Here is a 15,458-nt window from a genome sequence, read left to right on the forward strand (position 1 = left end):
TCCCTCCCGTCTTTTATAAACTGACAGGTTTTCTACCCTTGAGGAATTTCCCGTTCACCCTTCTCGGTCAGCCTTGAAATTATCATTAGTGACAACAGCAAATTTAAATGGCTTGTAATACTTTCTACAGGTCCTCCTGTGTTTATTCTTAACATGCATGTAAATATTAAGCGCATTATCACTCGGTTACAAGCCTGTTTAATCCAATTTTTTTTTTTCTCGCAGTTGGTTAATGGTTTACACTTTATTAATGTGTCTGCTCTCCTGTAATGTGGTACTTAGCAATGTCCCGACTTGCTCAATTTACTTAATTCTTGCATTTCATCCGATACATTTAAGGTTAGGGACAATGCTACTTCCTAATATTTGTGAGTCTTGCTGTTGCATCCCAGTGGGAGAGGGATTAGGGAACTTTTATATCCACATTTGTGTATTGCTAACTGTTACAGAAATGCGGAACTAATTGGCTGCTTACTGTCTCATGCAGTGGGGATTACTTAATTATCCAATACACATTTTCTTAGCAGTACTTATCTCTCAAGGAAGGAACATGCTTTTTTTTTTACCTAACACAACAATCCCAGTTCCATTACAGCCGAGAGATAAAAAGAAGATGAAGACGGAGAATTCGAACAGCCCCGGCCTTAGGACACAATCTCAGCTGCCATGCTCTTTATCAGTACTTCTAATCTTCTTTGTTTTTTTTTTAGGGTATTAAGGTTTAAGGTGACATATATAAATAGGTTTGGACTCCCCATCAACAATTGATTTTTCAGATGGAGATCAATAGCCCAGCACTTCCAAGCAACTATGTAATCTGAGATATTTCACCCAAGATCCTGTTCTTTGGGTAAACACATCTTGAGCTGTTTCTCTGCTAGCTCCAGAAGTGTGAAATCCATCACAAACAAGCTTTATCTGATCTCAGCCCTATAATGGCACCTTCAATCTCTATACATTCCTTAACGCCTTTCTGGAGTAGCAAAAGTCGTATAATGCACAACTAATGTGGGGACAAAGGACCGATGACCAATGAGGTGTCATCTGCAATTAAGAAAACAGTGTGAGCCTTTTTCCCATTTCTTGATTTTTTATTATTATTATTAATATATAGGATTTCTATAGCACCTTAACGAGAGATGGTACAGTTACAATACAAGAGGGGATCAGAGGGACCTGTACGTTGGAGCTTACAATCTAAAAGATTTAGAAAAATACGTGTTTTAACAGATGTACTTCGGGCTCTTGCACATGGGTGTAGGTTGTATTTGCGATACATGGGAACCAATGCTGTGTAATTCTGCCCATAGACATACATTAAAGAATATACCAACTATTCTCAAACAGGGTTCCTCCAGCGTTGGCTAGGGGTTCCTTGACCTTTGGTCACCTGACTTTCCATCTGAAGGTGCCTGCATAGTTCCAGGCCCAACGCCACTTGGCAGAGCCAGCAGGATGACTGCAAAAGTGTAATTTTGGCCACACCAGGCCATAGATTATGCGATTTTCTTTCCTGCAAACGGGGGGTTGCAGGAAAGAAAATTTCTTGATTTCCTCATCAACACAATGTTCATGGGGGAATCCCTCCCACTGAGCTTTTGTTTTCTCTGGGTGGGAGGAGCCGTCCCTGGTGGGAGAACACAGTGATTACTGCTAGCGGCTATAGCCGTTGGAAATAATCGCATGCTTAAATTAGGACATGCTGGTTGTACCTAAGTCGATCAATGGACTGACTTGGGTACAATCACCCGAGATTCAATCCATCTATGGTCGACCAAACAGGCGCATTCTTCCCATTTACCACCACCACCAATGTAAGGGGCATAGCCTTTTCTCAAAGACCCCCATGAACTAATATTACCAGGGGTACCCTGAGATCTGAAAATATGTTCAGGGGTTCCCCTGGGGTACAAGGGTGAGAAATTCTTGAATACATTGCACACAGCTATAAATGCATAAATGCCAGTACCTGAATTTTGTTGTAGATAAAGGAAAGCAATGAATATATTTATTAATCCAGGTGTGGTACACAATAGTACAGGGCTTACGCGTTTCGGCTTGTAGACTTTGTCAGAATATATTCATTGCGGAAGATCAAGCTACCGGCTTTCCCATGTAAATGAATGTACCAGTGTTTACGTATGTATAGGGTATTCTGTAATATAGATCTATGGGCAGAATTACACAGCGGCTGTGGCTCCTAGGCACTACAAACACAGGCGTATTTTAATCTTTATGGCTATACGCCCTATACATGCCTGAGTGTAAGAGCGCTAAATAACACACATAGGATAGTGTTAGGATGCTCAATCGGTAACATACAACCGAATATCTGTTATTAAATAAAAAATTTAAAAAAACAGAGAGCAGCTATGAAGGAATTATGTTTGATCTCTGTGATGGAGGTCATGCACACTGGCAGAAAGAATAATCTATGCAGGAAGAATGCTGGCAGATGTTCACACAAATATCATATATAAAAACGCATGAGCTGGAATGAGTACAAGTGCTTGTGTTTACACACGTATAGATGCATAAATGCCCATATGCGTTTATATGCATAAAAAAATGTTTCTTTCTTCTAGCTTTTTTTTAAAGCCAAGATTTAAATGTGTGTTGTAATGCAATATTATGCAAACATGTTGCATAAAATCGCACAGCTCTGGAGTGCAGCGAAGCACAGCATTCTGATACGACCATGACACGCAAGGGGTTATTTACTAAAACTGGAGCGTGCAAAATCTGGTACAGCTCTGCATAGAAACCAATCAGCGTCCAGGTTTTTTTGTCAAAGTTAAATGGACAAGCTGAAAGTGGTTCTGAAGGCTGAAGGTTTTTTACCCTTCTGCATTCTATGCAAGAAGGTAAAAAAACCTCCTGTGTCCAGCGGCTCCCCCCAGCCCCCCCCCCCCCCCCAAACCTTACCTGAGCCTCCTCTGATCCAGCGATGTTCACGCTGTATGGGGACTCTCCCTCCTCATTGACTGAGACAGCAACAGGAGCCCATTGCCTCTCACTGCTGTCAATCACAGCCAGTGAGCCAATGAGGAGAGAGCAGGGGGGGGGCGAATTGTGGCTCTATGGGGGTTATTTACAAAAGGCAAATCCACTTTGCACTGAAAGTGCACTTGGAAATGCAGTCGGGGGTAGATCTGAAATGAGGGGAAGCTGTGGAAAGCTGTGGAAAAACGAGGTGGAAAAACTAGGTTAAACGCAACTGCATAAAAACGGCAAAAAACTAGACTGTGTACATGGACACATAGGATAATATTGAATGAGTTCAGAGGCAGTTGAAAAAAGTGTCCAACTGCCTCTGAACACACGTTTAACAGCGTCTCGTGTGCATGAGGCCTTACCTTCACTTCCTGTTCCTTAGCCAAAACAGGAAGTAAGATAAAATCTCTGCAACATAAGGAAATTCCCTGGGGACCCCGAGTTCACCTGAACTAGTGTCCCCATTGCAAGATTTCCCCTCTATTACTTTTCGGGGGACAACCCAAAATTTGTGATTTTCTTTTACTTTCACTCACGATGATAATGGTAAACAGGACAAATAGAAAGGATGAATGCCCCTAACTGAGGGGGGCAGAGGTAGTAATAAAAACCTAATGGTTGTTCTAATCCATTTCCACTCTATCCAAAACAAAAAAAACAAAAAAAAGTTGTGCCTTTAGTTATACTTTAATGTACCTGTGTGCATTAGGGACAAAGAAAACAACAAAAGTGCATTCAGGTCTTAAAGAAAAAAAAAAAAAGCTGTCAAAAAATAAAATGCAGTGTTTGTTTACATCCTATGTGTATAAGGCCCGAGGCCTCTTGCACACAGGACATTTTATTAACTCTACTAGATTCCTTCCCTCCAGGCAGCAGCATTTTGGAAGAAAAACACTTAACAGTTGTAGACACGCATACCTCCCAACTGTCCCTGATTTATAGGGACTGTTTCTCATTCGGAACAAAGTCCCTCTGTCCCCATTTCCTCCTCATTTGTCCCTCATTTTGGTCTGATCTGTATAGTTGTATATAAAATGCACTTTTTCATTTTTCAAAAAGTGTTTCCCAGCACTAAACCAATTTCTAAATTGCTGCATTTGTAAATTCCAAAACCCAATATAAAGGAATAGTAGTGGTAAAAAAAAAGCACTTTTGGGTTTGACTTTTTTTTTTTGTAGAATTCTCCTTTAAGGGGGAGTGGCCGGGGGTGTGTCCTATGCCTGCATACCTTTGCTAATAGGTGTCCCTCGTGCGCATCTCAAAAAGTTTGGAGGTATGAACATTTGTAACACATTAAGGCACATCAAGCACTTGGGCATTATTTCATTTAATTCACCAGAATAATCATTTATTCTGGCCACTGAAATGAATTAACGCTCAAGTGCTACACACACCTAGCGTTTACATGCGTTTAGGTGTGTCAACCATTTTTTCTGCCAAAAGCCGCTGCTCCTGGATGCACTGGCTGTGGGTTTTGTTTTTTCCTTTAAACTCCTCTAAACGTCGGTGTGTGCATGGACACACAGGGAGCGAGTTACTAAAACTGGAGCACTCGGAATCTGGTGCAGCTGTGCATGGTAGCCAATCAGCTCCTAACTTCAGCTTGTTCAATTAAAGTGTCTTTCTGTGCTGCTGTTCCCCCTCAGACCCCCTTTTTCTTATCCCGATCCGATAAAGAGATGTACACGAGCACAGCGGCTCCATTGGACAGATTGATAGCAGCAGGAGCCAATGACTCCTGCTGCTGTCAATCAAAAGCTGTGACACAGGAGCAGGGGCGGGCCGAGTCTCGCTATCTGTGTCAATGGACGCAGAAGCAGTACTCGGGAGTGAGCCCACATGAGGGCACCCAATGAAGAGAAGGGGCTGGAGCGCCATAGGAGGACCCCAGAAAAAGAGGATCGGGCTGTTCTGTGCAAAACCACTGCACAGAGCAGGTAAGTATGTTTATTATTAAAAAACAAAAGATCAAACATTTAGTATCACTTTAAAGGTCTAAAACCTTCTCTCATGCTGTAGCCCCCCAGAGCCCCTGTTTTACTTACCCAAACCCGGTCTTTTTCTCCCTGGGGGAGCGAGCTCACCAACTCTAGCTGGTGTCTCGTGTCCTGATTGGATAGATTGATAGAAGCTCAGCCATTGGCTCCTGCTTCTCCTTTCAACCCAATCAGGAAACGGGTCTCAACTGGACCCGGTTCTTGGCTGGCCAGGAGGAGAATCAGTGTGACAATTGTGAATATTCATTCGCAATTATCACACAACTGGGTGGGCTCGGGGTGCAGTGCCCACCTTTTTTGAAGCCTATTAGAGCCTCAAGCTCTAATCACGTACTTCAAAAAACAAAACAAAAAAGAAAACCCCAATAGGAATTCATGCGTCCGGCGCCCCACATGTAGATTAGGGGGCCAGACACATGGATAGTGGGGTGGGCATTACTGGCTTTGACAATAAAACCTGGAAGCTGGTTGATTTCTTTTCAGAGCTGCACCAGATTTTGCATGCTCCAATTTTAGTAAATGACCCCCAGGGGCTAACATGCAGGGGCGTTTAGAGGCAGGAAAAAAACGCCCCTAGGATCAGCAGAGAAAACATCCAGCATGCATGAAGCCTCAAAATGAGACATGAATATTAAAATATGAATACTAAGATATCGTGTTTCCCCAAAAATAAACCTGGGTCTTATATTAATTTTGGAAACAAAAAACACAGTAGGGCTTATTTTCTAGGTAGGTCTTACCATGTAATGTTCTGTATTCTTACCCCCCCCCCCCCTCTCTCTCCCTTAATGACTGGAATCCCCAGTATGAATGGAGTTAAAATGCTTGTAAAATCCTATAATCTAATTACAGTAGTATATAATGTATAACGCGTGTGCTTCTGTAATATAATTGTGCCAAATACCTTCGTTATAGCACAGCTCTGCGCTTCTGTGACCCACCGAAGCTCTCTTCCCCGCATTTATATTACAGAAACACACACATTGTACATTATGGGGGTTATTTACTAAAGGAAAATCCACTTTGCACTGAAAGTGCATCAAAAGTGCCCTTGGAAGTAAAGTCGCTGTAGATCCGAGGGGGACAGGCAAGGAAAAGAAAAAACAGTATTCTAGCTGGCACATGATTGGATGATGAAATCAGCAGAGCTTCCCATCATTTCAGATTTAGAGCAACTGCACTTCCAAGTGCTCTTTCAGTGCAAAGTGGATTTGCCTTTAGTAAATAACCCCCTATGTCTTACTGTAATAGAGGGGGTTATAGGATTTCGCAAGCATTTTAAACTAGGGCTTATTTTTGGGGTAGGGCTTATATCGCAGCCCTCCTGGAAAATTACACTAGGTCTTATTTTCGGGGAAACACGGTAGTAAACACACAATAATACGGGCACAGGGTAATCACCAATATATGACAACTAAAACGTTTAACAAACACATGCGTGGATGATCGAATCACATGACTTCTGTCTGCACTGATCTATAATAAAATCGGCATACGCACACCTGTAATATCTGGAGAACATCGCCATACCGAGTATGAATGCACTTCATTTCATCAAACTTTCTCCATCCATCTCATGCTACTTGCCTAATAAATAATGTAGACATGGCCCTGCTATAATAAAATGAATATTGACTGTCTTCTGCATTTACCACCTCGCTCATTATTCCTATTTTTGCCAGAGCGGGGATTACCAAAGGCAATCAAGCAAAACAAACTGTCACTAAAACACACATAAATCCATTTCAATGATGCAGAGAGGAAGGAGCTCCCTCTGTTTACCATCACGGTCATAATATTATCCACAACACAGCAAAACACGCGGCTACAACCCAAACCAACAAACATCATCATCTGTATACAGAACAAATACAGGAGATTTCCTAAACCTGGAGCACTCACATTCTGGTGCAGCCGTGCATGGCAGCCAATCAGCTTCTAACTAAGTTTGTTTAGTTAAGCTTGGACAATAAAACCTGGAAGCTGATTGGTTTCCATGCAGAGATGCACCAGATTTTGTACTCTCCAGTTTTAGTAAATCTCCCCCACAATCTCTTCTTGAAGTTCATGGAGGGACATAGGACATAATCTTATAGCGATGGCGGAGGTTATCCTGAAGGTGGCAGTATAACCCGTTGGTATTGGATCTACTGTCCCTGTGTATCTCAATGGACAAATGATGATTCGATTTCCAAGAAATAGGATTGGAAGATCAACAAGATTGTTTGATACACCATACACGTAACAATCATTTCAATCTATTTACTTTCATACTATTGGATTCTCTGTTCAGATTGATTAGAATAATTTTGCTGAAAATCAACGAAAGACCCAGTATGTGTCTTTTGGTAATTCACAGAATCGATCATACCGTTCTTTGAAAAATCGATCAGATTGTTACATATATGTCCACCATCAGATTAAATTTCTTGCAGTGGCCATACACACTTTAATTGTATTATCTGGTCAATGTGAGACTTCATTGAAACGATTGAACTGGCAAACAGTCAAACTTCCATTCCAAGCGATTTAGATCTGATTTGATCAAACTGAGTTGATTGGTTAGGGTGGAGAATTGTCGATCAGGCAGCACTGAGATGCTCTGTTCATCAATTTGATCATATTCTAATCAATCACTTTATGAGATTGCATGGTGAAAACTGAGATGTGATCGAATCTTCCAACTATTGATCGAGAATCCACTTCCATGAGTATGTGTCTTTCTAGCAATCAAGTGGGTTGCTGACTAGAGATCTATTATTACTATCGACCAGAAAATAAATCAGTCCTTTATGAAAGTGTTTATGGCCAGCAATAGTCAACAACCAAATCGATCGATAGGACAAACATGGGAAAGTGGATGCCTTTGGGGAGGTAGATTTTATCAATAATTGGATGATACAATCGTAAATTACAAATAGCATCTCTTTTTTTGCACCATCTCATAATCTGTTTGATCCTAATGTGATCAAATTTATTAACAAGGCATCTCCGTCCTGCCGATCGATAATATTCCATCCTGACCAACTGACTTGATTTGATCGAATCCAATCTAGATTGAGTCTAAATCAATCGAAAGTGAAGTTATAACAAATTCGATTGTTTGCCAATTCAATAACTTCGATCAAACTGCACACTGATCGGATAAAGAAAGCAAAGCGATCATGGTCACCATAACAGATCAATTGTTTCCTATCAGGAAGATCAATCAGTAAAAGAAATTGATAAGACGCACACAGGGAAGTCAGTTGTTATCCATAATCAGCAGGTATGTTCATAAATTACCAATCTCCTCTCATTTTCACCACGCAATCTCACAATCTGATCAATCAAAACATGATCGAATTCATGAACAAAGCATCTCACTGTTGCCGATCGATAATTCTCCACTCTGACTGATCAACTCGGTTTGATCAAATCTGATCTAAACTGATCGGAAATGAAATTATGCCGATTTGATTGCTTGCCAATTTAATCAGTTCGACCGAATTGCACATCGATCGGATAATAAAATCACAGCGAGCTTAGCCAACCTAATAGATCACTATATCCCTATCAGGAGAGATCAATCAGCAAAGAAATTGATAGGCTGCAAACAGGGAAGCCAATTTCCAGCAATAGTTGGCAGATATGATCGTAAGTTACCAATCGCATTTCTGTTTTCAACAGGGAAGTGGAAGATTTGGCAATAAATTATCGATCACATCTCAGTTTTCACCATGCAATCTCATAATCCGATCAACTGAAACATGATTAAATGCATGAATAAAATTGAAGCGTGCATAGCCCACTTATAGATCAATTTATTCCTATCAGGATTGATTGATCATTGATCGGAAAGTAAATTAATAGAACACACACAGGAAAGCCAATTTTCACCAATGGTTGGAAGATACGATCGTAAATTACTAATCTCATCTCTGTTTTTACCGTGCAATCTCATAACCTGATCAATCGATACATGAACCTGATCAATCAATACATGATCAAATTCACAAACAAAGCATCTCAGTGTTGCCAATCGATAATTCTCCACCCTGACTGATTGACTCAGTTTGACTGAATTTAATCTAGAGTCCAAATTGATCAGAAGTGAAGTTATGCCAATTCGATTGCTTGCGAATTCAATTATTTTGCATCAGTCAGATAATAAAATGAAATTGTATATGGTCACCGTAAAAGATCAAGTTATTCCCATCAGAGAGACCGACTGGAAAATAAATCAATCATTTCTAGAAGCATGTTTGGCCACCAACAGTCATCAATTCATTCAATCGATAGGTCACAGAAAAAGCCAATTTTGATTGATAGTTGGAAGATACGATCGCAAGTTATCAATCGCTTCTCTGTTTCCACCATGCAATCTCATAATCTGATCGCTAGTCTGATCGATCAAACTATAATCAAATTCACGACCAAAGCATCTCAGTGCTACAAATACTTTCCACTCCAGCTGATTCACTTCTGATCAGATCAGAACAGATGTAAAGTTATGCCTGTTCGATTGTTAGCCAATTCAATCATTTCAATCGATTTGCATATTGATTGGTTAAATACTGTTTGTATTTAACCAACCAATATGCAAATCTTTAGGGAATCAGATCTTATGGTGGCCATACATGTAACGATCTAAATGATTGAATGATTCTTCATAGAATAGGACAATATGATGAATTCCGTGGATTATCAAAAAGACACATAATGGGCGATCAATCGATAAAATCACACACTGATCGTATAAAACAAATGAAGCGTGTACGGTCAGTGAATGTGACCCCCACTTTCTTTTCATATCCTGTCTATATTGTCCCCAGTATATGTATGTATGTATGTCAGGTAGGGACCTTAGATTGTAAGCTCTTGAGGGCAGAGACTGATGTGAACGTACAATGTATATGTAAAGCGCTGCGCAAATTGACAGCATTATATAAATACCTGTAGTAAATAAACAAATAAATATAATATGGCCAATGTAAGAAATCTGATCTTAGGAGGGCCATACACGTAACAATCTGAATGTTTCTCCATAGAATAGATAAATTCTATGAATGATCAAAAAGACACATAATTGACCTTCAATCGATCAAATCAAACATAGATCAAAAATATACAACTCAGCTGTTATGGTCCTGTCAGTGAATGTGGCCCCTTCTACTAGAAGAAAGTAGATCTCATGACAGCCATACAGGTAACAATCTGATTGATCAATTGTTTCTCCATAGAATAGGTCAGTATTATCAATTCTATGAAGTATCGCAAAAAGATGACATATACTCTGTCATCAATCGATCAAAGTGTACATTGATTGGAGAATAAAATGGAAGTGTGCAGGACCAGCGTAATCGATCAGAAAAATAAACCAGCCAATAAAGAAGCTCTGTATGACCACCAATGGATCTATCAGATTTTCTGTCCAGAATGATCGGATTAATGATGATAAAGTGGGTAGGTGATCCTATGAGGAGTGATGACTGAAGTCAGTGAAGAGTTGGAATTTGCGCGGTGTCAGTGGGAAGTTGCAGGGATGATGGGATGGGTACGTCTATGGCTGGATGGGATAGTTGGTGAAGAGTCGGGATTTGTATGCTGTTGTTGGGAGGTTGCAAGGATGATGGGTCAGGAATATGGAAGGAAGGGATCAGGCAGGATATGCTCAGCATTGATTGATCAGGATATGCTCAGCATTGATTGATCAGGATATGCTCAGCATTGATTGATCAGGATATGCTCAGCATTGATTGATCAAGATATGCTCAGCATTGATTGAACAGGATATGCTCAGGATTTATTGATCAGGATATGCTCAACATTGATTGATCAGCATATATTCAGCATTGATTGATCAGGATATATTCAGCATTGATGATCAGGATATATTCAGCATTGATGATCAGGATATATTCAGCATTGATTGATCAGGATATGCTCAGCATTGATGATCAGGATATATTCAGCATTGATTGATCAGGATATATTCAGCATTGATGATCAGGATATATTCAGCATTGATTGATCAGGATATGCTCAGCATTGATGATCAGGATATATTCAGCATTGATTGATCAGGATATGCTCAGCATTGATGATCAGGTAATGATCAGCATTGATGATCAGGATATATTCAGCATTGATGATCAGGATATATTCAGCATTTATTGATCAGGATATGCTCAGCATTGATGATCAGGATATGCCCCACATTGATGATCAGGATATATTCAGCATTGATTGATCAGGCTATGCTCAGCATTGATGATCAGGATATGCTCAGCATTGGTGATCAGGATATGAGATAGGAAGTCATTCCTGGACAGCAGTGATGATGGGTAAGTTTATGCTCAGCAATGATGGGTCAGTTTATGCTCTGCAGTGATGGGTCAGTTTATGCTCAGCATTGCTGTATCATGCTATGAGATAGGAAGTCATTCCTAGACAGCAGTGTTGGGGTTCCCCTCCATCCAGCAGAACTTTTGCTCCCCTCCCCCTCCAGCACTCACCTGGCATGTAGACCAGGACAGCCCAGCCCAGCAGTAGTCCCCGCACCATCCTTCTCCCCGTACACGGCTCCATTCACCGGCGCTGTGCGGACATACTCCGCTCTCTCACTCTCTCTATGGCTCCGAACCCTCCGGGACTTTCTTCTTCTTTTTTTTTTCCTCGAGCTCCTGCGCAGGCACAGGAGGCGGGGGGAGGGCGGGAGCGCGCACAGAGGTGGTGGGGGGGTTGCTGGACACAGCAGGGACAGGGGAGGAGGAGGAGGGGGGAGGGGAGGCAGCTGAAGGCATGTGCTGTGTGTTGTCACACTGTGTGCTGTGCAGGGCAAGGGGTCACCGGTCTGGGGTAGCACTGAGTGCCTACAGCTCTCCCTTCCTGTGGGGGGAGGGGGGATGCCCTCAAATGCCCCCATTGTGTGTCCCTGACTGCACCCACCAAGGGTTAAACTGGGAAGATGAATGGAGAGTGCTGGACTTAGGGGCTCATTCACATTCCGGGGGTCCTGAATACAAGCAGAAAAAAAAATGCTGCTGCCGGGGACGCCTGGCCGTCAACACATTTTTCATAAGCTCAAAAAAAGCTCAAAAAAAAAAAATGCTGATAATAAAATTTTTGTAGCAGTTTCTAGTAGCATTTTATTTCCATTTTTGCAGCACAAAAAAAAAAAAAAAAAAGCTGTTTTTAGAATTTTAGTAGCAGTTAGGAGCATTCAGCGTTCAAAAAACGCTGCAAAAAAACAAGAAGCTGAGGCTCCATGCACACTAGCATCTTTATAAGCTAAAAAACAACGCTGGAAAAAATGCTGGATAAAAAAAATGTTGGTAATAGCTTTTTGTAGTCGCTCTTTAGTAGCGTTTAGGAAAGTTTCTGCTGGAAAAATTCTCCCAAAAACTTTTTTAGGAGTGTTAGCATTTTATTAGTGTTTTTGCAGTTCATTTAAAAAACAAAAAGCTAAAAAAAAAACACTATTATAGCAGCATTTATGAGCATTTCTGCTGGGGAAACGCTCCAAAAAACTGTGCATGGACACAAAATGTCGGTAATAGCTTTTTCTAGTATCGCTTTAGCAGCAATTAGGAGCGTTTCTGATGGAGCGTTTAATTAGCGTTTTTGCAGTTCATTTATAAAAAAGCTAAAAAAAAACACTATTAGCAGCGTTTAGCTTCTAGGAGCAGAAAAAAAAAATCTAATAGCAGCTTCTAACTCAAAAAAAGCTAGAAATAAATGCTGGATGAAAAAAAAAATGATAATAGCATTTTTGTGCCAGCTTTTAGTAGCATTTTAGTAGCTTTATTCAGAAGCATTAGCATTTTATTAGCGTTTTTGCAACACATGAAGAAAAAAAAAATAGAAAGCTGTTAGGAGCATTTTAGTAGCATTTAGACGCAGTTAGGAGCGTTTTAGTAGCATTTAGAAGCAGTTTAGGGCGTTTAGGAACATTCAGCAATTTTTTCTGCTGGAAAAACGCTCCCAAAACCTTTTTATTTTCTGCTCCTAGAAGCTGAGGCTCCATGCACACTAGCATTTTTATAAGCTAAAAAACAACGCTGGATAAAAAAAGTGTTGGTAATAGCTTTTTGTAGTAGCGCTTTAGCAGCGTTTAGGAGCGTTCTTGATGGAAAAATGCTCCAAAAACTTTTTTAGCAGTGTTAAATTTTATTAGCGTTTTTTGCAGTTCATATAAAAAAAGTAAAAAAAAAACACTATTAGCAGCGTTTAGGAATGTTTTTGCTGGAGAAAGGACAAAAAAAACTTTACTAATCTTTACTGAAGCTCAAAAAACGCTAATCGCCTAAAGTTAGTTTGTATGGACAGAGGCCAACACCATTTCGTTTCTAGGAGCAGAAAAAACTGCTAATAGCAGCTTCTAGGAGCTTAAAAAAATGCTAGTGTGCATTGAGCCTTATGGCCCGTACACACGATCTGAAAATCGAACGAAAAATACCGCTTTCGGCGCAAATTGTACGATAATCGGATCGTTAGTACACAGCTTTCGAGTGCCGATCACGACAGTTCATCCGATATTATTCGATCAGGACAATCATGAAAATGTTCCTCCTATGATACCACATCGTACGATTTTTGTTTAAACAGTACAGTTGTTGTCCGAAAATACAGTACAAATATACTGCAACACATGACATCAATTCTGATTTATTTTTCTTTACGAGAATTCTCGTACGAGAATTTTCGTGACTTTAGTAACCTATTCAATTTCTATTTGCAACCAGTAAGCGAAAAAAGTCGGACGATCTGACGTCCGATTTTTGGATCGTGTGTACGGGCCATAAGGGCCAGTTCACACTGCTGCAATGTGAATTTTGCACGAATTTGATCCCTTTGCGTTGTGAATTTTTGTTGCAAATTCTTTATGTGTTCTGGGGAATCTACTGCGATTCCACGTAAATATCGCCTTGAATTCGCACCGCACGTGGATCAAACTCGCACGTGACCCTTTTTGTATGCAGCTTAGATTCACAACGTATTGATGTGAACAGCACTAATGGAAAACAATGTTATTTAAATGGCTTGCGAATTTGAGCGATTGCAAAGGCTGAAATTCGCAATAGAATTTGCAGCAGTGTGAACCGGTCCTAAAGCTCAATGCACACTAGCGTTTTTCATAAGCTAAAAAAAAGCTAAAAAAAAAACGCTGGATGAAAAATTCTGATAATAGCATTTTTGTGTAGTAGCATTTTAGTATTTTATTTTAGTATTTTATTATATTTAGTATTTTATTTTAGTATTTTATTATATTTAGTATTTTATTTTAGTATTTTAGTAATGCTTCTAGTAGCATTTTAGTATTTTATATTAGTATTTTATTTTATTTAGCATTTTATTTTAGTATTTTAATATATTTAGTATTTTATTTTAGTATTTTAGTAATGCTTCTAGTAGCATTTTAGTATTTTATATTAGTATTTTATTTTATTTAGTATTTTATTTTAGTATTTTATTATATTTAGTATTTTATTTTAGTATTTTAGTAATGCTTCTAGTAGCATTTTAGTATTTTATATTAGTATTTTATTTTATTTAGTATTTTATTTTAGTATTTTATTATATTTAGTATTTTATTTTAGTAATGCTTCTAGTAGCATTTTAGTATTTTATATTAGTATTTTATTTTATTTAGTATTTTATTTTAGTATTTTATTATATTTAGTATTTTATTTTAGTATTTTAGTAATGCTTCTAGTAGCATTTTAGTATTTTATATTAGTATTTTATTTTATTTAGTATTTTATTTTAGTATTTTATTATATTTAGTATTTTATTTTAGTATTTTAGTAATGCTTCTAGTAGCATTTTAGTATTTTATATTAGTATTTTATTTTATTTAGTATTTTATTTTAGTATTTTATTATATTTAGTATTTTATTTTAGTATTTTAGTAATGCTTCTAGTAGCATTTTAGGAGCTTCTTTTCAAAGCATTAGCATTTTATTAGCATTTATGCAGCACATGAAGAAAAAGAAAAAAAACCTGTTAGGAACATTTTAGTAGCATTTAGAAGCAGTTAGGAGCGTTTAGGTGGAATCCGGAATTTTTTCTGCTCCCAAATGCCCCATACACATGATCGGAAATTCCACCATCAAAAGTCTGATGAGAGCTTTTGGTCGGAGAAAATGCGATTGTGTGTATGCTCCATTGGACTTTTGCTGGCGGAATTTCGGCCAGCAAAAGATTGAGAGCATGTTCTCAATTTTTCGGTCAGAAAAAGTTCTGATCAGAAATTCCGATCGTCTGTACAAATCCCAACGCGCAAAATTCCTACGCATGCTCAGAAACAATTCGATGCATGCTCGGAAGCATTGAACTTAATTTTCTCAGCTCGTCGTAGTGTTGTACGTCACCGCGTTCTTGACAGTCGAAAGGTCAGAGAACTTTTGTGTGACTGTGTGTGTATGCAAGACAGCTTGAGTGGAATCCTGTCGGAATTCCGTTGGAATCAGAGCTTTTTCCGAC

At 39.2% G+C, this 15,458-nt stretch overlaps 1 protein-coding gene across 1 annotated transcript in view; it reads right to left on the reverse strand.

Moving 5' to 3' along the window:
- Positions 1–11,634, reverse strand: part of PRTG (protogenin) — a 201,894-nt gene extending 190,260 nt beyond the window's left edge. The window contains exon 1 of the mRNA XM_077472809.1: positions 11,489–11,634. Coding sequence (XP_077328935.1) covers positions 11,489–11,561 — 73 coding nt within the window. The 5' untranslated portion in view covers positions 11,562–11,634. The remainder of the gene's footprint in view (positions 1–11,488) is intronic.
- Between the last annotated feature and the right edge of the window lie 3,824 nt (positions 11,635–15,458).

This window comes from Lithobates pipiens, unplaced genomic scaffold, assembly GCF_037356315.1.
Source record: "Lithobates pipiens isolate NorthernLeopardFrog02 unplaced genomic scaffold, aLitPip1_a1.2 Scaffold_8, whole genome shotgun sequence".
NCBI classification, from domain to species: domain Eukaryota; kingdom Metazoa; phylum Chordata; class Amphibia; order Anura; family Ranidae; genus Lithobates; species Lithobates pipiens.